The 26,266-nt window shown below is 44.8% G+C and overlaps 1 protein-coding gene across 3 annotated transcripts in view; it reads left to right on the top strand.

The window, feature by feature from the left end:
• The first annotated feature begins 2,739 nt into the window (after positions 1–2,739).
• SLC44A5 (solute carrier family 44 member 5) overlaps positions 2,740–26,266 on the top strand; it is a 220,555-nt gene continuing 197,028 nt past the window's right edge. For 2 of the 3 annotated variants that reach the window (XM_006268953.4, XM_019489100.2), the window contains exon 1: positions 2,740–2,916. In XM_006268953.4, coding sequence (XP_006269015.1) covers positions 2,880–2,916 — 37 coding nt within the window. In that variant the 5' untranslated portion in view covers positions 2,740–2,879. The remainder of the gene's footprint in view (positions 2,917–26,266) is intronic. The other variant, XM_006268954.4, reaches the window with a different exon arrangement.

Below are 26,266 nucleotides of genomic sequence, written 5' to 3'. Positions count from 1 at the left end.
TTAACATTTTGATGGTAATATAAGATTTTAGAATTCAGCCCACATAAAGATATCAGATCTGTGGCATAAAGGGCACCTTTAACATGCCTTCTGGCTTTATCATCACTGCTGAGGGAAAACAAATGTTACCATAACCTGGTGAAATGTGACTCGCTATGAACATACATGAATGAATTCACTGGAATAAGCAGCTACAGCTATTGCAAACCTGTAGGCAAAATTACTGAGAAGGATGTTTCGCCTTTTGTAAACCTTTTAATCTTTCTGTTTACCTGACGCTATACTGAAAGCTTCCATCGTTTATCTGCATATGCACATCAGCTTCATCTTAAGCAAAGGGAGTTTGTGCTCATTCCTACCTCTGAGCATCTCAAGAGGCTTTCCCCCAAGGGTACCCTGATACAGGCACTCTTTCTTGGAGGCCTTGAAAATATCTTTGTCCCATTTCACACCTTCCTGGTACAAATATCGGCCTCCCAAGCACACCTCTTTCAGGGGTGCTGGGAGGAGGACAAGCCACTCATGCCATTCAAATGGCCTTTCTCTCTAGAATCAGAGAAAGTGAGGGTTGGAAGGGACCTCAGGAGGTCACATCAAGTCCAATCCCCTTCTCAGAGCAGGACCATCCCCAACTAGTTCATAGATTCATAGACTGCAAGGTTGGAAGGGACCTCGGAAGCTCATCAGGTCCAGCCCCCTGCACCAAGCAGGAAAGATAACTGGGGTCAGGTGACCCCAGCCAGGTGACTGTCCAGTCTCCTTTTGAAGATCTCCAGTGTAGGTGACTGCATCACCACTGCAGGGAGCTTATTTTACAGTCTGGACACCCTGACTGTGAAGGAGTTTTTCCTGAAGTTGAACCTGAATCGATCTTCCAGGAGTTTGTGGCCATTACTCCTAGTTTTCCCCTCAGGTGCCCTAGTGAACAGTTGCTCACCGAGCCCCTAGTGTAGCAAGCAGTAAGCTGCTACCAAGTCCCCTCTCAGCCTTCTCTTTCTCAGGCTGAAGAGTCCTGGATCCCTCAGCCTCTCCTCGTATGGCTTGCTTTGTAGGACTTTGATCATACAGGTGGCTCTTCTTTGGACTCTCTCAAGCTTGTCCAGGTCCTCATTAAAGTGTGGTGCCCAGAACTGGATGCAGTACTCCAGCTGCGGTCTCACCAGTGCTAAATAGAGTGGAAGAATTACCTCCTGCATCAATTGATGGAAGCCAGAGTGTTATTTGCCCTGCTGACTACAGTATCATACTGCTGGCTCATATTCATACTGCGGTCTATCATTACCCCCAGGTCCCTTTCATTTGTGGTGCTGGTCAGTTTGGTGCCGCCAGGCCTGTAGGTGTGTTCATAGTTTCATAGTTTATAGGGTCGGCAGGGACCTGAACAGATCATCAAGTCCAACCCCTTGCCCTGGGCAGGAACGAGTGCTGAGATTATAATACCCCAGCCACATATCTATCCAACCTCCTCTGGAAGACCCCCGAGATAGGGGAGAGCACCACCTCCCCTGGGAGCCCATTCCAGAGCCTGGCAGCCCTAACTGTAAAGTAATGCCTCCTGATATCAAACCTGAATCCACTCTCAATCAACTTGTAGCCATTATTCCTTGCTATCCCAGGTGGTGCCTGGGGGAACACAGCCTCACCTATTTTCCGCTAGTCTCCCCTGGTGAGTTTATAGATGGCCACCAGATCCCCTCTCAGTCTTCTCTTGGGGTGGCTGAATAGATTCAGGCCCTTTAGTCTCTCTTCATAAGGCCTGGCCTGCTGCCCCTTGACCATGCGAGTGGCCCTCCTCTGGACCCTCTCAAAGCTAGCCACATCCCTCTTGAAGTGTGGCACCCAGAACTGGACGCAGTACTCCAACTGCGGCCTCACAAGCGCTGCACAGAGGGGAAGAATCGCCTCCCTGGACCTGCATGTGATGCATCTGTAGATGCACGACAAGGTGTGGTTAGCCTTACTGACCGCTTCCTTGCATTGGTGGCTCACATCCGTCCTGGAGTTAGCAATGGCTCCAAGATCCCTTCCAGCCACTGCATAGTGGAGGGGGTGTTCCCCAGCCTATAGGTGTGTTGTAGGTTCCTTCTCCCTAGATGCAGTACCCTGCATTTGTCTCGTTGAATTTCATCCTGTTCTCATCGACCCACCTCTGTACCTGTCTAGATGTAGCTAGGGGTTGCTCGTCCCGAGATGGAGCACTTTACATTTCTCTTCATCTAGGTCCGCCTGTATCTGTAGCCTATCTTCAAGTGTGTCCCCCATAACTAGGTGTCATCTGCGAACTCTGTCAGTGAGTCCTCCATCCCGGCCAAAGCTTTGTCTAGCAGGGTTTGGAAACCTCCCAGCATGGAGCTTCCCCCACCGCTCCCGTGCTTTACTACCCTCCCAGCGACAACGCGGGTGGACTCCGGGGCCGGGCAGCCCCTGCCAGCGGGGAGGGCCGCGCTTGGGGTGCGAGCCGGGGCCACCTCCAGGCCCGTCAGCACGAGGGCGAGGGACAGCTCCGCGCCGGCAGGCGACGCTGGAAGTAAACTTTCCCGCGGCGGCGGCCCGGCGGGGGACTCGGCTCCGGGCGGCGCCCACGTGCCCCCCCCCGGCGGTGGCGGCAGCGGCAGCGGCGGGGCCGGGCCGGCTCAGAGCACGCGGCTCCCCGCCCGCCGCCCAAACGCCGCCTCCGCCGCTCGGCGCAGCCGCTGGTTGGAGCGGGGCCGGGACCGGCGGGGTCAGCGCGGGGCGGCGGAGCGGAGCGGAGCCGAGCCCAGGCTGCCCGGCCGCTGCCGCCTCGCCTCGCCTCGGCGCGCCTGCCCGCGCCCCACGCGGGGCTGCTGAGCGGCCGCGGCCAGAGGCGCCGGGTGCGGGCGGGCGGGCGGTGCGGGGCCATGGCTCGCAAGGGAGACGCCGCCCCTTCCCCTTACGGTAAGCGCCGCCGGCCTGTTTACATCGCCGCTGCCTCCCTCCCTCCCTCCCTCGCCGGCGCGGGCAGCGGGGTCTGCGGCAGCGCGGGGCGGGGGACACAGAGCGCCGGGCTCCCGCTGCCGGGCCTGGGGGTCGGCGCTGACGAGCCTCCGCTGCGGGCGCGCAGGGTGCTGCCCGGGGGCCGCCTCCCTGCGACCTGCCTGTCTGCGGCCCCCGAACCGGGGAGTTATTTGCAGTGCCCAGGAAACAAGGTGCAAATGTGGGGGGAAGAGGAAGAGCCACCAGGAATGATAGCGCTGCAGAGAGGACCCCCGAGTACTTCCAGCAGATTCAGCTGAATCTTTGAAGTTGCTCGAGTCCCGGCAGGGGCTGATCCCCGCAGCCTGGCAGCCCCGGCTCTGCGGTCAGTGGGCCCCAAAACAGTAATTGCGCAGGCAGCCAGATACAGGGACCCACGTGTAAGATAACCAGGGGGCACAGGCTTCAGAAAATGGAAAAGAGCTCTTAGAAGGAGTTTGGGCTTGTGTATGTGCAGCATTACCATTCCCTCCCGCGCCACCTACCAGCAGGAGAGCGCTGTTACGGAAATACGCGGCAGGAGAATGTGGTTGTGTTGTCATGCTCGGGTGTTACAAGCTTCAGTTTTAAAACCTGTTACTCTGATAAAGCTGCTGTCCTTTAGCAAGGTATATCGTCTGTAGTTACATGGAGAATGATCTGCTTGGAAAAATGTATCTCTTGCATTTCAGGTTTCATTTCAATGTATGATTCTGACGAATTGTACTGACTCGGGTTTCTGCTGTTTTTACAATTTCATGTTCATCAGCATTTTCATTTTCTTTTCTCTTCTTTCTCCTGAGGGTATCTTCTGGCAGGTACGATGCTCCTTCAAAGGAGTCTTTGAAAATTGCTTCGGTTTTGTGATGAAGCAGATTTTGAATTCAGTTGTCTAACTTACAGGTCTCATAATGTGAAAAAGGGATTAAAAAGAAAGAGCAGTGCAGTAGTTTTCTCAATTCAGAACCTGTGACACCTCATGCCTTTTAAGTGAAATCACTGTAATAGTCACTCACCATTTTGTTATTCTTCAGACTTTGTTAATAAACCATTGATATTTTCTTGGAAGAGTAGGTGCCCTTAGCCTCTCTCTCCCTCTCTTTTTGGAAGCCTGTTTTACCAGACCACTGGTGGCTTCAGTGTTTTGTAAGTGACAGAGGCAAACCCTTCTCAAAAGTTTCAGTCCATTGACTTGTGGCATGCCTTGAAAGAGCTATCTCAAGGCAGACCTATGGCTGGCAGCTGACTGCAGGCTCCCTAGACAGCTTGTTAGCTGTCTGGCTTTCTCTCGGAGCTAACAAGTTCTCTATTTGGTGATTGGTCACTAGATTTAAACTGCCTAGTGGAAGTCCAAGATACAGGTTAGTGCCTGGCTGCCTGCTGTACTGAACTTAGCTAGGTAAAAGGCCTTAGCAAATCTGCACGTATTTTTGGTGGGGCAGAGGTGAGGGTTCTCTTTTGTAAGCTCCATTTGTTTTTAGCCACATTGTTTCTCTGCATGCAGGTGAGAAGGAGCCATAATCTGATCCTTGGAAAAAAGCTGTAAACTGGCTTCCCAAATTCAGGCAATGGGGTTTGCTAGACTAGCTGCAAATTGGCTACTGCAAATGTAGCTTGGTTTCCTAGCCACAAAAAATGTGGCAAATAGAAAGGTTTTGTCAAGAGCAATGACTTTATTAAGGTTCTTTCTCCAGGAGAGTATTTGTAGTGTAAAAAAGATAGACCTCCTTTCTCAGCCAGAGTTCTTTAGTTCCTATCCATTAAGCAGAAAAATACCAAGGTGAAATGGATAACATTTGTTCCCTGGATGAAAGTGTACTTTGGTGCCCTGTACCTTGGTGTAGTGTTAGATCTGTCCAGAAGGGAAGTTTTCCATTGGGAGTGAAGAGCATAACTGAATTCTTGAGCACTTGCTTTCTTATGATAGCTACTATTGAGCATTTTTGTTTTGTTTTCCACAAAATAAAATATTACAATATTTTATATATTCAACATACTCATGGGTGTCACTTGACTTGATCCAGTGTCTGTTGAAATCAGTGAAACAAACTTCCATTTACTCCAGCAATACAGGATCTGGCCTCTAGTGATGCCAAAAAGATGCATTTTTACCACTGTAGTTGTTTTAAGAATAGTGGTTCAAATATTGAATTAAAACACCAGAAATAATTGTCAGGGGAGAAGATGACACTGATATTAAAGACTGCTGATTTCAAACAATTCTTATCAACACACAGTGCAGAGAATAAATATACAAAGTACCAGATTTTATTAGTGTTTTTCCTGGAATTTAGCGAATCCATTTTTGCATTTGCAAATGACAGGATGCAAGTCCTGCAAGGCGGGTACTGTTGTCCTTGGCATTTGTCTGTACTACTTCAAGTGTGTTCACAATCTCTGCCTGGGGTCCCTAGTTACTTTTAGATGATGTGGTGGTGGTGATGATTATGATGATGATGTCATTTAGACATGCAAATATCTGCTTGATCCTGTAGATCATTACGCTGAATTACACCTTCAGATTGGTTCTGGAATTGTTTGTGTCTGCAGGTGATTGCAAAACTACAGATGCAAAAAAAGAGACTTCTATTTTGAAATATGTACCAAAAATACAGGTCAGGAAATGTGAGCCTGTAGTATTTTAGACCTCTTAGATAATTTAGTCTATTCCTCTGTCTGTGTGAGATTGATCCTCATTATGTATTTACTCCTATTTTAGACTCTTTGTTTTCAGTTTCCCAGGCAATAGAGCTTCCACCATTTCCCTTGTGAGAATTTTTCACAGGCTAACAAACTTCACTATCAAGACTATTTTATTGTGATTTAGGCTACATTTTTCATTTCTTAATGTCATAATTTTACTCCTGCTTATGCACGGTGCCACCCTAAATCATTCTTCCCAATTTTTGGTATTTGTACTTCAGACAGTCAGGTGTGAAGAACTTCAAGGTTGCATCTCCAGCCACCTCTTAATTCAGATTTGGTCTGATTCAGATACAGTATGAAGGGGAGGAATGCTACTGAGTTAAATTTTCTTAACCTTATCTAAAGTGGACGCATATTATCTAAGTTTTGCATGTGGCATGTTAGACAAGTCAGCCACTCTTTGGGCTCATCTGTCATACCTTGGTACAAAAGTTTCAGTAATGACTCAATTTGCTAACTATTATTGATTTTTAGAAAGACTTTTTCACCATGGAATAAACTTGGAACAGGGAAAAGAAAATTCAAAGATAGCAATTAAATTTGTGCTTCCTGTTGTTTAAATCATTATTGCAGATGTATCCTTTTGAACAAATATGTTCTTCCTTAGCACTCTGCTTCATCTTCTCCTTGATTCAACAGTGAGGTCTTAATCATGCATATGTTGACATTTCACTGCCTCTTACTGGGGAAATGAACTTAGGCACTTAAACTTCACTGTAGGATCAAACCAGGAGTACATGGATTTCGAGGGAACCAACCTGTGTTCAGATAGTCATTTCTTTTTTTGTTAATAAAAGTAGCTAAAGATATTTCTTAAAACATATGAAAGATAAATTGACCTAAGACTTATTTTTTTCCCATTTGAAATTCCATATTTAAAATATTAGTGTTATTTTTACATAACTGTTTATAGGAAGGGGCATGGAAACACAGTCATTTGTTATTTAATATTATTTCTTTGTATACTTATTATAACTTTTCTTCATCTCATGAGATCATTATAAGCAACATTTAAGGCTATGTTTTGCAAATCTTTTTAATACTCAAATAAATATTAGGTTTTCTAGGATATAATCAGATCAGATGTATATAGGAATTATTCAAGGGTTAGGAAATAAGTTGCAGGATTTAAGTTCCATAGTTATAACTTGTGTTTTAGGCAAGTTAGGCAACACAGATTCTTATTTTTGCATAACTAGTTCTCTCTGAGATCTTAGGAAAAAATAAAGAAGTAACTAGTGTATCAAAGCTGTTACATCTACTGGGCTGAACTATTTTGATGATTCTTTGCAGAGACCTTCTGAAACATTCGTATGGTTGTTCCCTAGTACACTGAAACCAGTGCAGCTCCACTGAATTCTATGGCCCTTCTCAAATTTACATCAAATGAAGATATTTCTCCAGGTCTTTAAATTTAGTGAATAATGAATGTCTGGAGATGCTATGGACTAGCTACTTTGTTTTCTTAAACAAAAGTTGTTGAAAAAAGCAACCTTAGGGGAAAAATACCTCTAGGTTTCTTGTTCAGCAGATATGGCATTACTGTAAAGTAATATTTAGAGCAGTCTATAAACTGAATTAAATGAGGAAACTTTTCTGTATAGTAGATGCAATTCCTAGAAATAAATTAGAAGGGATAGGCACAGCGGTGGCTTTCAGCTCTGTGACGGAATTCTGAGCTTAGTCTTCTGGTTCCATTTTTTCCCATTTAAAAAAAAAAAAAGAAGCAAAGCTTTGCTTTGTCATAACTTAGTTGTGATACCTGCTCAGGAATGGCTCAGCGATACCAGTTCAGGAAGTGTGGCAGTGTATATCATACACGAGGTCCTTGTGAGTGAACTATGTTAGGAAGTTTACTCAGCATCTACCAACATTATGTGTGATTCTAGGTACAAGTTCAGGGGCTGATCCAGGGGGGTACAGTGGTGCAGACTTGCCCCCCATTCAGTCAACCATGCCACGGGAGCAGCAGCCAGGAGCTTTTTTTAAATCCCCGGATCAAGTGAGAATCTCTCCCTTTCCTCCTCTCTGCTCATCAGCACCTTCACTCTCCTCCCCTGCCTACTACTGCCACAGTTTCTGGCTTGCCCTGGGGTGAGGGCATTGGGGAAGAGGTGGTGGGAGGAGCTCCAGAGTTATTTCCAGTATCAGCCAGGGACAGTGGCAGCAGTGGGCAGGTCCTTCCTCTCTGTCTGTTGCCAGGGTATTCCCTGATAGCCTCGGAGCAGGTTGGGGCAGGCAGAGGAACCTGCCAGCTGCCACTGCCACCCCTACTATCTATAGCCAAACCTGGCTCCATATGCAGCCCAGCTGGAGTGGCTGTGATGCACCTTCCCCTCCCCACTTCTCCTCCATGTCATCTAGGGGCAGCAGCAGCAGCAATGGTGGCAGGGGAAATGGGCTGGGAGGGGAGGGAAGGAAAGAGGAAGGGACACGCCGATGAGCATGAAGAAGGGAGCCGAGAAGGAAGATGCTTATTTGCTTGAGGGACTTAGGAAAAAAAGTCTGCTTTTCTGCTCCTGTGCTGAGTTCTGCCTGCCCTGGTGTGTGTGCAGATGGCTGGGTGCTGGGGTGAAGCCATTCCTTCAGTGCAGATCACTGCTTCCACAGATCACTGCTTCCACACCCCACTTTACAAAATCCTGGATCCACCCATGTACAGGTTGCTACTCTTTCAGCTTCTTAACTGTTAAATGATCAAACTGGGAAACACCTGCTCCCAGTGTAGGTCTGAGCCATAGATTAGGTGAACAAAGCTGCAATTAACTAGTAGTTCATGGGAAATTGTGAGAGTACCTAATCATCTTCTTGTGCCATGGTTGTTTAATTGTACTATGAGGTATCTGGAGATTATATTACTTGGAGACCTGATGAAGAATGTCTTGCATTCAAAAGCTTGTCTAACTTGATCCCAACTAAACAGTTGGTCCAATAAAAGATATCACCCTAAGAGTGCCCCTTGCATTGATTGACACTCTATCATGAGTTTTTCTTGTGTTTATAAATTATCAAGTATAATTTATCAAGCATCCTTTGTTGCATATCTAGAATGAGTGCAGAATGAAACATCAGCTTTTTTTTGCTTTGCTTTCTTTTGTTTTGTATCACTGCCTTGTGGTACCTATTGAAATCTTTTTAGAGTTGTGTCAAAGACTTCAGCTTGAGTAGGACAGGGGCCCATGAAGTTCTTAATTATTTTCTTCTTTGAATTAAATTAAAGAACAGTATTAAGAAAAGACAAAGTAAAGAGACAAATTCCTCACAGAACTGTGTGAGAATAGACACAATGGGCTGGAGTTGCTTTTCAGAGAGATTACAGTCTATTGTGTAAATATGTGTCTCTGAACTGTGTAAAGTATGGATTATGTAAATGTGTATTTCGAGATTTAAAATACATAGTATTGATAGGGCCTGCTATAATAGGATATATAAATATTTATCTAGGGAGAATTAAAGATGTATTATTGTACATTGTTCTTACCTATTCTACATATATGTATAAAGGGCTATTTAAAAAGCGTACATTATTTACCCAAAACAGTGTGGTAAAAACAGTAATACACTTTTATCTTTTTAAAAGTGATATTAGTCATCATGTACTTATATAGTGGGATCCATTTAAAAACCAAGATTACTCAGCTAACTGGAATCTTTAGCTTACCATATGATTACATTATTTTAGGATTTCCTGTGGGCAGTGTCTTCATGATCTTTTTGGACATCTATCATGGATCTGACATTGCAATGACTTAAATATGCACATAGTTTTATGTGCATAGTTTTAAATATGTGCAAAGTATCCCATGGATGTCTAAGTGTTTGTGAGATGAGGGGTCAATCTTGATATGTTAGAAATAATAGTTCAAAATAACTGATTTGTTGTATAAGGTAGCATCTCCTTTGAATACCTTTTCTCCGTTTGAACATTAGAAGTCAGATTTTGTAGCCTTTCTGCTAACTTGTAGCCTAGTTGAAGTCAGGAGACCTTCTGATGGGCCTAATCCTAAAAGGTACCATGTATGTAGCTTTGATCCCTGTAAGTAGGGCAAGCAGGTTATTGGTTTATATTGCAGAACTTAAAATTAGCCCAAATAGTTCTATTTATGCTGTTTTGTGAGCCACATTTCTTGGGCCACATTTCAACCCAGACAGAAATTTTAACTCCCATGTTAAAACTACCTGAGCTTGATTCAGCACCTGTGCAGGGGGGGTGAATAATACCTTACTCTACAAGCAGTGAGCTCAGTGTGGCTATTTGCAAAAATAATCCACATGATTAAGGGAAGCATCCTCAGAATTCTTGGCAGTGTATTTGCTACAGAAAAGAAACTTGGCTATAATATATTTGACTCTGTACAAAAGTAGTTTCATAGTAGGTAGGGTCGGAAGGGACCTGAGCAGATCATTAAGTCCGACCCCCTGTCATGGGCAGGAAAGAGTACTGGGGTCAAATGACCCCGGCTAAGTGATTATCTAGCCTTCTTTTGAAAGCCCCCAGAGGAGAAGTGAGCACCACTTCCCTTTGAAGTTGGTTTCAGATCCTAGCCGCCCTGACTGTGAAGTAGTGCCTCCTGATATCTAGCCTGAATCTACTCTTGGTGAACTTATGGCCGTTATTCCTCGTTACTCTCAGTAGTGCTTAGCGGAACAGGGACTCTCCCATAGACTGCTGGTCCCCCTTGGCCAGTTTGTAGACAGCCACCAGATCCCCTCTCAGCCTTCTCTTGTGGAGGTTGAACAGGTTCAGGTCCCTTAGCCTCTCCTCGTAGGGCCTGCCCTGCTGCCCCCTGATCATGCAAGTGGCCTTCCTCTGGACCCTCTCAATGCTGTCCACATCCCTCCTGAAGTGCAGCACCCAGAACTGGACACAGTACTCCAACTGTGACATGACCAATGTTACATAGAGGGGAAGATCACCTCCTTGGACCTGCTCGTGATGCATCTGTGGATGCATGACAAGGTGTGGTTAGTCTTCCTGACCGCGTCCCCACATTGGCGGCCCATGTTCATTTTGGAATCAATAGTGACTCCAAGATCCTTTTCTACTTCCGTGCTGAGAAGAAGGGAGTTCCCCAGCCTGTAGGTATGCTGCTGGTTATTCCTCCCCAGGTGCAGTACCCTGTACTTGTCAGTATTGAATCCCATCCTGTTCTCATCTGCCCACCCCTGTAACCTGTCTAGATCTAGTTGCAGCCTGTCCCTCTCCTCCAGCATGCCCACTTCTCCCCACAATTTAGTGTCATCCGTGAATTTGAACAAGGTGATTTTCACCCCCTCGTCCAAGTTGCTGATGAAGACGTTGAACAGTGCGGGCCCAAGGACTGAGCCCTGGGGGACCCCACTGTCCACATCCCTCCAGGTCAAAAAAGACCCATCCACCACCACTCTCTGGGTGCGGCCCTCTAGCCAATTTGCGACCCATCTGACTGTGTAGGCATCAACACCACAGTCACCTAATTTCTTAATGAGAATGGGGTAAGAGACAGTGTCGAAGGCCTTCCAAAAGTCCAGAAAGGCTACGTCTACCGCGACAACTGCGTCCAAGGATTTTGTGACTTGGTCATAGAAGGCCACCAGGTTGGTCTGACGGGACCTGCCTCTAATGAATCCATGTTGGCTGTCCCTAAGCATGATCTCCCCTGCTGGTCCCTTGCAGATGTGCTCCTGGATAATTTTCTCAAAGAACTTCCCCAGGACCAAGGTAAGACTAACGGGCCTATAGTTTCCTGAGTCCTTCCTCCCTTTAGTGGGCATACAAACAAATCACCGTGTAAAGAAAGGTCAACTGTTCCATGGTAACTGCCCCATGCACACTCCTACCTCTCAGTAAATGAAAGTTAACTCATGGAAGTGCATAAAATGTACTGCAGAGTAGCTGGTGGTCTGTAAATCCCCATCCTCATTTACCCTGCAGCAATTTGTTCATGTGCTCTTGCCCTTGGCTGTTTATCACTAAGTGGTTTGTCTCATCAGAAGTGAGTACAAGGCTACTGAAAGTTAACCAACCAGAAAGGAGGTTAATGAGCTAGATCAGGGTATGATTGAACAGGTTTCTGTGTCAGAACTCTTTATATTAACATGCAAATATTAATGCATGTTGAAGAAATGGAGTACTCCCTTCTAAAATGCAATTTAACAGTAGTAAGATGACACAACAGTCTAAGACATCATTTCTCCAAGGTTTATTGGATGAGTTCTCTTCCCACACTCTCCAGAGCAAGTGTGTGTCTGAAAATTGTCACCTTATTGGAGGAAACAAACAATCTAAATGGAGCAAGCTCATGCCTGCTGCAGTTGATGAAACCTGTCACGTGATTAGCATTAGCAGGAATTGGCCCTTTGTATGACACATTTTATCCCACAGTGGCTACCTTTCTCTGAACTTTACCCTCTGAAAATAAAGGATTATACAGAGATGTCAACAGAGACATAACTGTAACATAGCTGTAGTTAACTCTTCTTTAATAACTGTGGATTAATGGCAGTTCTATCAGGCTTGCTATCTAACAGTTAGCAATAGCTTGCTTGTTTTCCATACTCTTTTTTTCTTAACCTCCCACTGAGATTTTTCAACATGCCTGTTAAACATTTGAAAGATCAACTCGTGATGAATTAATAAGGACTTTGTATGTTTGCAACAATATGATTGCTTTTACTATTCAGATCAGGACAAGGAATCATAGAGACGCTGATGATACAACAATGGGATTTAGACTGTCTTTAATATCTGTTGTTATGTCAGATGCAGGCAGCTGTGTCCACTCATAGATCTTCCATAAATATCTTTCTCCAACTCCTGTTTTTAAAATTAGATGCATGTATTAAAAGGTAAAACAAAAAATAGCCCAGCTTCTCGCCTTTTCCCACACACATAGAAGCAATGTACTTCTTTTTATGTTTTTAGAAACCTCATGGAAATGTTAAGTCAGGGGAAAAGCCTCATCTGTACAAAGTACACAGTGAAATTAACAGTGCCCGATGTATTATTTTTATTAATTTTTTCATAAAAAAAACCATTTTTTTTCAAAATCAATTTCTTTGGGGAGAAGTAAGGAGCTGTCAGATTTTATTTTCATTTCCTGGACCCTGTTCCTTTCCTTTTTAATATTTCTTTCCACTCCCCCTCGTAAGCCTGCACTGAACAACCATACTCTCTTAAGCAGAAGAATGCTAAACAGTGACCTCTTTAAAGTCCATCAAGTCTTCTGTTTGTGTGGTCATTGCAGGTAGGAAAATCATAAGAATGAAGCTTGGTCTTCAGAAAAGCCTGTCCAGCCTAACTCTGATAATTGTCCCAGTTAGAAATGTATGAATAACAGATTTTGGGGGGGGGGTCTGGTGCTCAAACAGAGAAACAGAAAAATACAGAAAGACAAATTCTAAATTTACTCTGGTAGACTGGAACCAAAAATACTGTGTTCTGATTTGAAAAAAAACACCAAACCAAACGCAAGCTAATGATTTTCCCCCCTCCCGCACAAAAAAAGGAGCAAACCCCAAAAACAACCTAAAGAAAACAACCAAACAAAAAATCCCAACCATGCAAATTTATTTTGGGTTGAAGAAACTTTATTTTTACCTAAATGAAATGTTGTTTTGAAAAGTAAAAAAGTTTCCCTGTGGAAATGTTTAAGTGAAACATTCTGACCTTAGAAAAAAGTTTCATTTTTTTCCAATACTATGTGCTGAATTTAGCTTGTGTTGTTAGCCTTTATCAAAATAATGTTTATTGTCCTAAAATTTCATTATTCAGCAAATAAACAATTTGTGTGCTTCTGTGCATGTCTGCACGCACACAAACATGCACACACCACCCGCCTCCCAGCTCCTGGCAGGATGAAAACAAGGGACCACTTTTAGAGATGAATTCTGATTACTTCAGTGGTGATGTGTTTTGTTATAACTACAAAACACATCACCACTGTGGTGGACCACTGGGCTGGCTTACTGCTTTAAAAACAACAGCACTAGGAAGGATAAAAAGAGGGTGGGCCTTAAATCATTGTATTGATGGATGCCATAAGGTATCTTCAGTAATAATGATAGATTTGTCTCATAAATCTTCTGCTGTCAGACTGAGTTAAATGCATGGAAGGCAGTGCTCAGGGATTTTGAGAGGTAGTTAGTTAGCTGTGTTAGTCTGAACCAGGGAGAAGGCAGGGCAGGTTAGGATGTAACAAGTGTTTGCAGGACCTGGCTCAGGTTTAGGCGACTTTATTTAAGCCACTTAAACCTGAGTCAGGAGATACACGTGCAAGTATTTGCTGGTTGTGGGCAGCAGAGGCAAGTAAGATGGGGGACAGGCTGGTGGGATTGGAAGGGCTTCGGGTCCATGGAAAGTTGGTGGGTCTGGGGAGGGGTTGAAAGGCCTGCAGTTGGGGTTGGTAGGTACTCAAAGCGGGTAGGGGATAGCCCAGCCCAGGCCAGGGGTGTTAGTCAGGAAGTAAAAATAGCCTGGTCAGGGTTGGGACAAGTGGCATCACAGGGCTGTGACAAGTGGCTGGAGTTTCCCATCACTGGGGCTGTGCTGTGAATGCATGCAGGCATTCACTAGTCTGGATTAATCCTGGTTTAATTGAGTTAACGCTTTGGCAAGCTAAAGTTAGTTCACCTCTGACACAAACTAACTTCAGATTGGGCATACCATTTTTAGGGCAACCTAAGTCTTGTCAACACTTGTACACCAGTGCATTTACATCACCCTAACCTTGTTAGGGCAATCTAAAAGTAAAGCTGCAGATACTAAGTGGTTCAAAGAGGCATAAGCTTTCATAGGTGACAGCTAACTCATGCAGTAGTAAGTTTGAGAAAGCCAACGCTTTTTAAGCCTTACCTGGATTTGCATCATGTTCAAGTCCTGTGTGATGCCTGGACCATTGCCTGCTTTCGCACATGTAGAATCTAATAATATAAAAGCCTAAGTCTGTCTGTCTGTAATGTTTTATTTACATTCTGATTGGCTGACAGAAACAGCCAATCAGAGTGCTCCAAGCGTGGGGGAGTACTGCCATGACGTCTGCGCCAAGGACCGGACCGGGGGGAGCCAGGGCCAGCAAAGCTTCCTGCAAGAGGCAGAACAGTGGCAGCATGGGTCATTAGGTGGCAGCATCCTAGGGCTCCATCCTAGCCCCCTCCCTACCCCGTCATTCTTGACGAGCATGATTCCAAAGCTGCTCCGAAGACCAGATCTAGGGTGGGGAAGCTGGGACCTCGGCTCTCCCACCCCAGTCCCTGCAAGAGGCAGAACAGCGGCAGCATGGGGCATTAGGTGGCAGCACTCCATCCCAACCCCCTCCCCCGCTCGCCCTCCTGTCATTCTTGATGGGCAATTGGCTAGTTTTTAATAATTTTAGAATGGGAGAATGCATTATTCTATTTGAGAAATGAAAAAAGCAGATATTTGTAGACACATGGAATGTTTATTTCTTATCAGCCTCATTACAGATGTGCAGATGTGAAGCGTCTTCCCAGCAAGATGTCATAAAGGCTTTTTTTTTTTTAATGCTTTCTTGAAGATATTCCTCTTTGAATCCCTAGGTAAATTTTAACAATGACTACTTTTCAAGTTGTCTTATTATTTATCTTTTATTTGTTTGTGTTCTGGGTTCTATTCTATTCTATTCTATTCTGTTTTAAGCAGTAAAATAGAATAGAATCGCTTCTTGGCCTCTTGAAGGCTCAGATCAAGTGTATACCTGCATCTAGGATTTCCATGTTTAAATACTGGACCAGAGGCTAATCTGGGTTCCATTTCTCAACTTTTAGAGGAAACACCACTGCTTTTAATAGAATTTTTCTTAATTTATACTAATGCCACTGTGATCACAATCTGGCTAATTATTTTGTTAAACTGAGATGATAGCAGGGGATTAGAATATAGGAGACCAGGTCCTGTTTCTTTCAGTAGCATTGGATTTTGAAGGCTTGTCAACATGGGAAGTTATTTAGGAATACCTGTTCCTGATGGTCTCTTTGGAAGGAATGTCTAATTTATTAAAAACCCCCACCCTATCTTCTTATGAATAAGCTATTCTATGCAAACAAGCCTTATGTATTCCTAAGTGTATCCCTGAACTGTGTCTCAGTTTTCTTTTTCCAGTACTGAGAAATGAATACTTACCTGCCTTTTAAAACCACTGGTTTATCCATGGATGAAAAGTGTTATAGGCAGTAACTGAAACATTGTGTAGCATTGTTCAATTATTGCCTATGACACTTTTCATCCATGGGTAAACCACTGATTTTCAAAGGCAGATAAGTATTCATTTCTCAGTACTGGAAAAAGGAAACTGAGACACAGTTCTGGGACCCACTCAGGAACACACAAGGCTTGTTCCCAGCAAGTTTAATTGTAAAGCTCCCATTGACTTGTCTAATAGAGTGCTTCTGAATATCATGTTTAATATATAGATCTCATATGAAACCTGCCATTCCTTCATATATATTAGATATACTGATATACAGCTTAGCCTTTATCTGTTATTGGTATGTTCTTATTCACACAGCTTGTTCCAGATGAACAAACCCTGTCATTGTAACCCTAATGCAATACACAGCTCAAGGGCACAGGAGTGAGGAAAAAAAAGCTGTTTTATTTTTTCTAGCAAACATTCAGTAATATTGGTTTTTAAATGTAATTCTAACTCAGGGTTTGTTTACCTTCCTAAAATGGGAGACCAGAGTTTGCAGTATTTTTGTCATCTATAAAATCAATTGCATGACCTTAAAAATCCACTGTTGAATCATCATCAGTGGAACTGCTACGTACCAACACCCTCCTTTGGAGTATGGCCTATTACTAATGTTGTTACAATTGTAACAAATATATTTGAACAGTAATAATAGCTAATGCATAATCAAAATATTTTGTAACATGTTTATCTGACATAGATAGCAAAGAGATGGTTTCAAAATGAATTTTCATGCGAGAGCTGTTGTTTGGAATATAGGGTATTAATTAGTTTTTTCCAAACCAGCTCACTGTTCATAAATGCTTACAGCGAAAGTATGCTATTTAAGATATGTTTAGAGATAAAATAATTCAGATCTTTTATGGAAGTTGGATAATTATAGCTCTTTTAAAATTTTGTATTAATATTTTAGTATTTAGTTTGTGGACTGAACATCTTTTCCTGTACTTTTATCTTGTTGTGTTATTACCACTGGTAAGTGAAATAGGGCTCTCCTTCTGACAGGGGTGGGTCACTAGGAATACATTACTCCAGTACTCCAGAGTCTGCAGTGGGTTCCAGTAGATTTCTAGGTGCAGTTCAAGGTGCTGGTTTTGACCTATAGAGCCCATAATGGCCTGGGTCCTACATACCTGAGGGGCTACCTCCTCCCTTGTGTTCTGCTGCAATTCCTAAGGTCAGATGTGGCTCCTCTTTTATTTGTAAGCTTCAAATTACATTGTAGATTGGGGCAGGCAATTATTTGGGATGGAGGGCCGGTTAAGGAGTTTTGCTGAGCTGTTGAGGGCCGGGGGGTGGGGTGAGGGAGAGCAAAATTGATCCTGTCTGGCCCGCCAGCCACTGCCAGGAGCCTGAGGAGGAAAGGCTGCATCCTGTACTGCTCTACTCTACCACAGCCAAGGCCACGCCGGGCAGCACAGTGCGCAGACTTCTCTGCCCCCGCTTCATCCATCCTCCCCACCCACCCGGCTTCCTGTTGGTGTTGTACAGTCCTGGCACCGTGGCCCTCAGTCACTAGGCCGACACAGGACAGACCACGGTGCAGCATGACAAGTAGCTGTCATACCCACAGCAATGAGCCGCTGCTGTCATGCAGCATGCTGCCATGCCCCCAGGAACGTCGGGGTCGGTTTCCCCAGGCAGAGCCCAACCTGCGGCCAGCACAGACTAGCAGTGTCTTGGTAGCAGCAACTCATTGCTGTGTGTGGGACAGCTGTGCAGTGCACTGCATCACAGTCATGCAGGCCCAGTGGCTGTGGTATCAGGACTGTGCAGCTGCAGCACCAACAGGAAGCCAGGCAAGGGAGATATGGATTTGGGGGGGAAGGGGGGCAGAGGAGTCTGCGTGCTGCCTGGCCCTCCCTCTTCAGGTTCCCAGCAGCAGCCAGTTGGCTGGATAGGATCAATTGGTGGGTTAAATGTGGCCTGTGAGGCATATTTTGCCCACCCTTTTGTAGATGCTACTGGAAACAAACAAGAAATGTAAAATCTTAATTTTTCAGCAATAAGCGCATACTGAATTACTAAAATGATAGTGATGTAGATTCCAAAAGACTTTGTTTTGAATAGGCATCTCAGGCTAGATTGTGGCATTTAGCTATAGGCCTAACTTGTTATAAATCCATAATGTCCTAAGGACAGATTCAAAAGGAATTAAGCCTCAAGAAAGTCTCTTTACTAGATTGTCCTTTTGTGAGAATGTTTTGTGTTTTGACTAAGAACAACTGCAACTAGAATTGCGTACATCAAATATCAAAATGCAAAGCTACATGGTAGCAAAAAAACCCCCAAACCAGTAAGCATGCCCTATAAATAAGCCACTTGTTCCATAAAACATTCCAGCTGTAAAGGCCATGTGACATTCTGTTTTGATATTTGTTGTTTCCCACATGATTTTATCAGAAGCTCTTGGGAACTGAGACTCTTTCAGTACTGTTTACACTTACACTATTAGAAAGATAAGTAATGTCAATCTGGAATGGACACTTTTTTCAGAGATGGATAAAATTAGATGCCCCTGGACACAAACAAAAATGTGAAATCTAAAATTAGCTTTAAACCTTAAACACATGCTAAATTACCAGCCTAATAATGTTGCTGATCCCAGAAGATGTGGGAGTTCCACTTGCTTGTTTGTCACTGTGTTTTTGTTGGTCCAGTTCCTGGTATTTTGTAGCTTTTCTCCTCACATTATTTAATTAGTCTACTTCCTTCTATGTAAGACGATTATATGCCCTTCTGCTTTAGTGGAAACCCTGTGTACATGCTTTCTAACACTATTAATTTACAGACTGTCCATAAAAACAAGGCTAAAAATGTCTGTCTGTAAAGTCTGTTTAAACTAATTGAGTCTCCTGTAAAAAAACAAAACAATAACCAAGCAACCAGGAGCTTGATTGAAGATACCTCATCAGAAAGGCTGAAGGCAAGCATTGAAGGATGGACAGAGCAGAGCACAGCTACCTGGTATCTGCTAAGCACCCTACAAGGAGCATTCTTTCCGGGCTTTGTAACCCACTCTGCCCCCAGCCATATGATGTTGCTGTTGCATCCTGTCACCTGTCTGTAACACTGCTGGCAGTCACAAGTTGGTATACAGTAGTCCTTCTTTGGGGATTTCTGCTGGTATAGGGGTGAGGCTGGTGGGGGGCAGTTTAGGGGACAGCACTGTGTGGGGTACATTCGGTGTCAAGGTATGGAGGTGAGTAGGGAACTCCTAGGGTAGGGGCAGAATGATGTAAAACCATTTCTGCAGTCAAGCAGGATTGCTAACCCAAGACCCTTTTTCACTGCTAATCTGCAAAGTTTTTACTCGTGACCAAATTTTTTTACTCTGGTTGCTATTAAACTAAATTTAAAACTGGCCTTGTCCAGAAGGGTTACATCTACATTTCATAAAATATATGTCAGTAAAAACATCTCAGTAAACCCTGCATGTACAATAGCAAATACAAAACTCTTACAGCTGAATCTGGGCTGATTAAGCTGCTTGGTCTTGTAATTAGTCCATACTCAGTAATCAATCTTCACTTGGATGTGGAAGCACTTCGTTTGCTGTGCACTCACTCCTGAAGTGCAAATGCACATAGCAACCACAGCTGCTTAACTCTGGGTGTATGCTTCTTCCGGGTGCTCCAATATTTATCCCAGAGGCTGTGACACTTATAAAAAGCAGTTTCCTGGAGAGTGTGTGAATTGGGTCCCTACCCGCCATCTGAATATTATGTTGAACTGACAAAGAGTGAGTACATTGATGAAGACTGTCTGTTACAATAAAACAGAAACATTGATAATGACAATGTAAATTGAATGGGTTTAGAACTATTAAAACACATCAGCATGGGAGCTGGGTAGTTAATCTGACTGTGATGCTATCAGCAGGCTGTGCTTTAGGAAACATGATTATTCCTGTGTTTCTAGTAGTGAAGACCAGCCTCGTACCCCAGTTTCTGAACTGTATTTATTTATGTTGCATCAAAGGCTAAACAAAGTATAACAGGTGATTGGGCGATACGGTTTATTTGCAGCTCCCAAACTGGGCCTTTGTCTTAGAATCAGATAAAAGTGGTAAATGCTTCCTGATCTATAAATGAAAGTGCTAGAAAATCTTTGTCCAAGTACCACACAGAGGTGTTGTGTCCCAAGTTTAGATTTAGTGAACAATTTAACTTTGTAAAGAGAATTACCTTTTTAAATACATAGTCACATACCCACCTCAAGATACCATGAGTATCCAAACAACTGCCTGCTTTCCTTCCTTCCTATCCATCCAGCAAGAAGGACTTGGCCTCATGTACAGGAATAATAGATTCCAAATACCTATTATCATGGGGAGCAGAAATTACACTACATATTTAACCTAAATGTCTTTAATTTTTTTGTTTGTCCATGTTTTTCCCTGTAGTTATTCAGTTTGGATTATGGTTCTTCTGTAGATTGTTTATCTGCTGTAAGGAAAGCCTCTAGAATTTGCCTTATCTTAGACATTGTGACCCTAGGCCATTATGGGCTTTATAGATCAAAACCATCACCTTGAATTGCACCTGGAAAGCCAGCCTGGTATATAGGTGACTGTTGCTGGTAGATGTTGTAGGGCTTTGGTGCCCTCTTTGTGGGTACCTTGCCTCCCAGGGATGTCAGGGTGAGATCCAGTCTCAGTGCTGCCTATATGGTCCAGGCGCTGCTCCTTCTCGCCTGCCATGTCTTTGATGTTGTTGTTTGGGAGGCAGTTCCCTGTTGGTGACTTGGGCGGGGGAGGGGTCTCACCCCTGGGGTGTCTTTGTGGGGCTCCAAACCTCCCCTTTACCCACCCTTACCACGTCCTCAGCCTGGGTAGACGCTGCTCCCTGGAGGTCTCCCACGCTGCCCGCCTTGAAAAGGACAGGCCTTCCTGGCCGTCAATCTTCAGTGGTCTGCCTCTCGTCTCCAGTTCAGCTTCCCCTTTTCTGGAGAACTAAACCTGCCCCATCTGGGGCCAACTGTAACTTAAACTGAATGTCCAACCTGTGCCGGTGGGGCTGCCAAGATTCCCTTTCTCAGGGCCCTTGATCCTCTGGGGATACTCATCCGCCCCCTTTCCTCCTAGTACACGTGGGTACAGGCAGTTGTCCTGCGCCCAGCCCCTACCTGATGTCACCTCCTTAGGGCCCGGCTGACCTGTGGTGCAGTTGCCCTGGTCCTTCTGGTCAGCGTCCCCTCCTTCTGGGGGCTCATGATCCCCTGTGCTCTGCCTGCTGTGGGGCTGTTTGTGGATGCCTAGTCACAGGGAAAAGGTGTCCCTAGCCACGGTGCCCAAGTCCCTGATTGGAGCCTTGTGGCTCTCTGGCAGCATCCCACGTAGTGGTTGCCCCTCTGTGGGGCTCCCTTGCCCCTGTTAATCCCCAAAGCCGCCTTCTTCCTCCCTGGTCAGGGTCCTCTGGCAGGCATCCAGCTCCTTGCTGAGGCAGCTGGAGTTGGAGCCCTCTGGCTCTGCAGCCGGTGTCCCACAGCCGACGTTCCGCTCCCAGCTTCCCAGTCCAGCATCAGCTGTTTCCCCAGCTGCCTTTTGAGCAGCCTGCGCTGCTTGGAAGCCACACCCCCAACCTTCACTGATATGCAGGCTCAGGCAGCTGTGGAACTGCCAAGCCTATGCTTGTATTTCCTCCCGGCTGCTGCTTGTCCTGGCTCCTAATGTAAGTGCTGGGACGTGTTGGTCAGGGTTCTGGGCCTCTTTAAGGGGGCTTCCGCCTCCCCTCTCACAGTGACATAATCCCTCCAGGTGTCTGCACCCCAGCAGCTTCTGTCACTGGGGCTAGGGACAGAGGGCATTTTTACACATGTAAGCACCTGGCACTGTGATGCTTACAGCTGTATAAGTGGCAAAACATGCATCAGCACTGAGAAAATGGCAGCAGCTTGGTTTTGAACTAAAACACCTCAGAGGTGCTTAAGTTCAAAAGTGCACTGACGCCATTTCCTGTGCACTGACATGCATTTCGCTGCTTATACAACTGCACGTGGTGCAGTGCAGTTTGCTTGCATCTGAAGCAGACTTGATTAATCGAGTCTGCTCCAAAGCAGCAGATCTCTGGCACATTGTGGGGAAAAAAGTAGGTGTATAAATGCCCAGAAGTTGCACACAAACTGGTTTAAGTGATCAGAAACTGGTTTAAACCTGTAACAGAACAAAAGTTCAGTGCACAAAAAACAATTTCAAAATGGCCAAAACTGGTTTAAGATTAACCTGGTTGATTGTAGTACCTGACTTAACTGATTTAGGTCAAACTGATTTATGGAACTTCTGTCCCAGACCCCTTCCTGGTTCAAGTTAAATCAGTTCCCCAGCACGCTTTGCAGCTCTGGGCTGTGCTGTCTGCTTGAACAGGGCAGGGTTGGTCCTGCCACTCTGCTTCCTAGCCCAAGCAGTGAGGGCTGGCTGACAAGGGGGTGGGGGTGGTATGGCTGCTGGTGCAGCCTGGTCTGCCTGGTGGGGGCAGAGCAGCCCCTGCCAGATTTTTCCCTGCTGGAGTGGAGGGGGCTGGGGTGGGGGCCAGCAGACTCATGGGGAGGGATGGGGAGTAAACCCCCTGGCTCCCCTCTCCCACCCACACAGGACCATAGGCCAGGTCTGCCTGGCTTTCCCCTCTGGTTGCTGCTCTACTGGCAGGGGCTGTGGCCAGAGTTGGCCCGGGCAGTCCCTCAGGTGAAGGTGGGGCAGAGAGGGGGATTAAAGAGGGGAGACAGGGGAATTTAATCCTCCTTCCTGCCCCGCTTTCACCTGAGTTGCTGCCCGGGCTGGCTTTGGTCATGCCCTCTGTCGTGCAAGCAGGCAGCAGGGGGAAAGCGGGGGAGACATTGGCTGGGGTCCCCATGCCCGTGGGAGAGAGGGGAGGCAGGGGAGCTTAATCCTTCTCCCTCCCCACTTCACCTGCTGCCCGCTGCCCTGGCTGGTGTCTGGCCATGCCCCCACCTTGGGGACAAACCTAGCAAGGGTGGGCATTTAAATCCCTCCCCAGTCATACTCAGTGGCCTGCCAGGGCCTGGCAACACCCCTCCATCAGCTTCCCTCCAGCCTTGCTGCTGCTGCTGACGAGTGCAGCTGCTCTAATGCCCCCTGACTTGTAGTCTGAGCTACCGCATTTCTGGAATCGAAAGTGAATGTCTGTTTACTTGTAAATCGGTTCAGTCTATGCAGGTTAAACTAGCCTGCAAAGATCGAATCAATTCAGGTTCGGGCTTTTTGAATGTCTGTTCTTAGCCTGGGAGTTTAGAGGAATGCTTGGAGTGCTGAAATGCCCTCAGTGATTCTGAACTTCTGAACAATAAATCCTTGGGACAGAGACACCCAGATGAAACTAATACTGCTCTAACTTGCTCTGAAGCCAAGGCAGCCACAGGAGCTCTGGAACATGGAAGTGCAAAGCGGGCATAAAGTCACTTTTTCCCCATTCTTGGTACCCTTTGCTGATATGACAGTGAATCAGTTTCCTTGAGCTTATTCTGCCAAGTGTTTATACCATGGTCCTCTTCATGAAGGTAAACTGAAAATCTTAGAATGTGCCTCAATTAACTGTAAAATCAGAAAACTTACGATAGGACTAACAAAGAAGACCAAATACCTCAACTCTTCAAGGATTGGAGCATTCTCTGCTTGCAGGATGCCAAGAAGTTTTGTTAGGTTTTTAAATAAAGTGCTTGTAGTTTTTCAGAGTTTCTTTGTTCACACACCTGCTTCCAATGCAATCATGAATGCCTTGGATTGAGTATAAGTTCTAAGTGTCTATGGGAAGGGGAGCACTTTTTGAGCCTCCAAATTTTCTATCTAATCGTCTAGCTTAATTACATGTAAAAGGAAGATGAGATCTTTTCTGGGCTGAGAGTTTCTTGGTGCACCAGTTGCATTCAGATTCTGTGGCCCGGTCCAAATCTTTGTGCCATGAAGCCTATTTTAACTGAATTACAGTCCTTCATAATCAACATATTTTTAAAGTAATGGAATACATTTAATAATGGTTCTATTTCATATTATTTAAGATTATTTATATTGGGTAGTACAGAAAAACTAACAGGTTTTTTATCACTTGTAGTTCTCTGTGACAGTTAGGATTCTTGGACGTGACCAGATTGTTAAAAAGCAGCTGACTAACAAATAATGTAGCAATAATACAGTATTTATTTTTAGATTTTTCCAGCAGAATGATAAATAGTTGTTGTACTGTTGCTTTGCTGCTAGCTGACAAAGGGCAATGAACTATATCTCTGAATGCCCCCTTCTGTTGGCTTCAATACAATGCAATATCTGTGCTAGTATCTAGACAGCAGCTACATATAGTATGAAGATAATAAATGTTATGTCCCTGTGGCCAACACACTTGAACTCGTGTGGCATTTATCCCAGTAAGTAATTTGAAGGCATGAGGGGGATTTGTGAAGTATTATGGTTTTTAGATAGTTGATGATGATATTTCTTAGGAACATGTTTTCTTCCTGGCATGTGCCCAGCTCCCTTTAATTCTAGAAACGAAGTTGTGCCTGGACGTAATATAGAAAAGAGCTACTACGATCAAGAAAAAGTAGTTTTGAGTGGAAACAACTGATACACAGCATGCACATATGCATCTATGTTTTTGTCCTTGCTAAATCATGAAGTTGGATGACCCTTGGAGCATTTCTGAATGTTGTGACAATATAGAACATAAAGTATTTTGAGAAGCTCACCACACCAGCTTGTGGCCAGCACCATGACAAAAATATCCCTCCATACAGGTGTCTTAGAGCTTATTTTGCAATTTCAAAAGCAAATTGAAAAAACCCAAAGTGAACCTGTTGCCAATGAAACGCTCTAGAGCCTCTGATTCCCTTGCATCAAAAATGGCACAACCTCCCTTTCAACAGATGGATGGGGAAAAGTCACACAGTAGGCAAGTAACTGTCTTTGGGGCAGTAATGAAAAGCAAAGCAGAAAGGGGAATGGATCAAAATAAGGGCAGTCAAAAAGAGAATACCAAAATAGGGATACCAAAAAGAGAATTCTGGACAGTGTCCACTAGTCCAGTAAAGTGTCAGGGCAGTCAATGAACACAGTTCAAAAGACCCAGAGTCAGATAACTCTACTTTATTTCAGCCTCCTTTTCTGTGCCAGAAGAAGGCTGCTGAGGAAGTTTCTCGGCATAGCAAGTCTACAGATACATTACAAATAAACAAAATGTCTGAGGAAAATTGCAGCTTGATTTGTTACAGAGGTAAGGATTTCTGGAGGACATGGAAAAAGGACAGCAAAATAGAACAGTAGAGGTGGGTCTCCCTCTCTCCACAGAAAAAAGGCCATTATTGGGGAACTCGTTAAACCACGGCCTCAACGCATCCATTCTTGTAGCTCCATTCCTCAAGGAATCCGTTTCTCAACACTTGGAGGAGAAGATGAATAGGAACAGTCAGCATGGATTCACCAGGGGCAAGCCATGCCTGACCACCCTTGATTACCTTCTATGATGAGATGACTGGTTCTGTGGATGCAGGGACAGAAGTGAATTTGACTTTATACATCAACTTTAGTAAGACTTTTGATATGATCTCCCACAATATTTTTGTGAGCAAGCTCAGAAAGTACGGGTTGGATGTTTAGACTGTAAGGTGAATAAATTGTCTGGATTGTCAGGCTGAAAGGGTAGTAATCAATGGCTCAATGTCTAGTTGGCAGCTGGTATCAAGTGGAATGCCCCCTGGGTTAGTCCTGGGGCCAGTTTTGTTCAATATTTTTATCAGTGGGAGAGGGGATGAGGTGCACCCCCAGCAAGTTTGTGGATGACACCAAACTGGGAAGGTGGAATAGATACACTGGAGGATAGGGCTAGGTTTCAGAGAGACCTAGACAAATTGGATGGTTGGACCAAAAGGAATCCCACAAGGTTCAATAGAGGCAAATGCAAAGTCCTACACCTAAGATACAACAATCCTATGCAGTAATACAGACTGGGGACTGACTGGCTAGACAGCAGCTCTGCTCTGCCCTGCCCCTTGGGGTTACAGTGAACAATAAGCTGGGTATATGTCAACAGTGTGCTTTGTTGCCAAGCAGGCTAATGGCATACTGGGCTGTATGCTGGAGCGTTCCCAACAGATTAAGGGAAGTGATTATTCCCCTCTATTTGGCATTAGTGATGCCACATCTGGAGTACTGTGTCCAGTTTTGGGTCCCTCACTACAGGAAGGATGTGGACAAATTGAGAGTCCAACAGATGGCAACGAAAATGGTTAGGGGGCTGGAGTACATGATGTAGGAGGAGAGGCTGAGGGAACTGGGTTTATTTAGTCTGCATAAGAGAAGACTGAGGGGGGATTAAATAGCAGCCTTCCAGTACTTGAAGGGTGGTTACAAAGAAGATGAAGCTAGACTTCATTGTTTTCAATGGTGGCAG

The sequence above is a fragment of the Alligator mississippiensis genome, chromosome 5, assembly GCF_030867095.1.
Source record: "Alligator mississippiensis isolate rAllMis1 chromosome 5, rAllMis1, whole genome shotgun sequence".
Classification (NCBI taxonomy): domain Eukaryota; kingdom Metazoa; phylum Chordata; order Crocodylia; family Alligatoridae; genus Alligator; species Alligator mississippiensis.
Note: the sequence above shows the minus strand (reverse complement) of the source record. Positions and strands in the feature narration are given on the sequence as shown.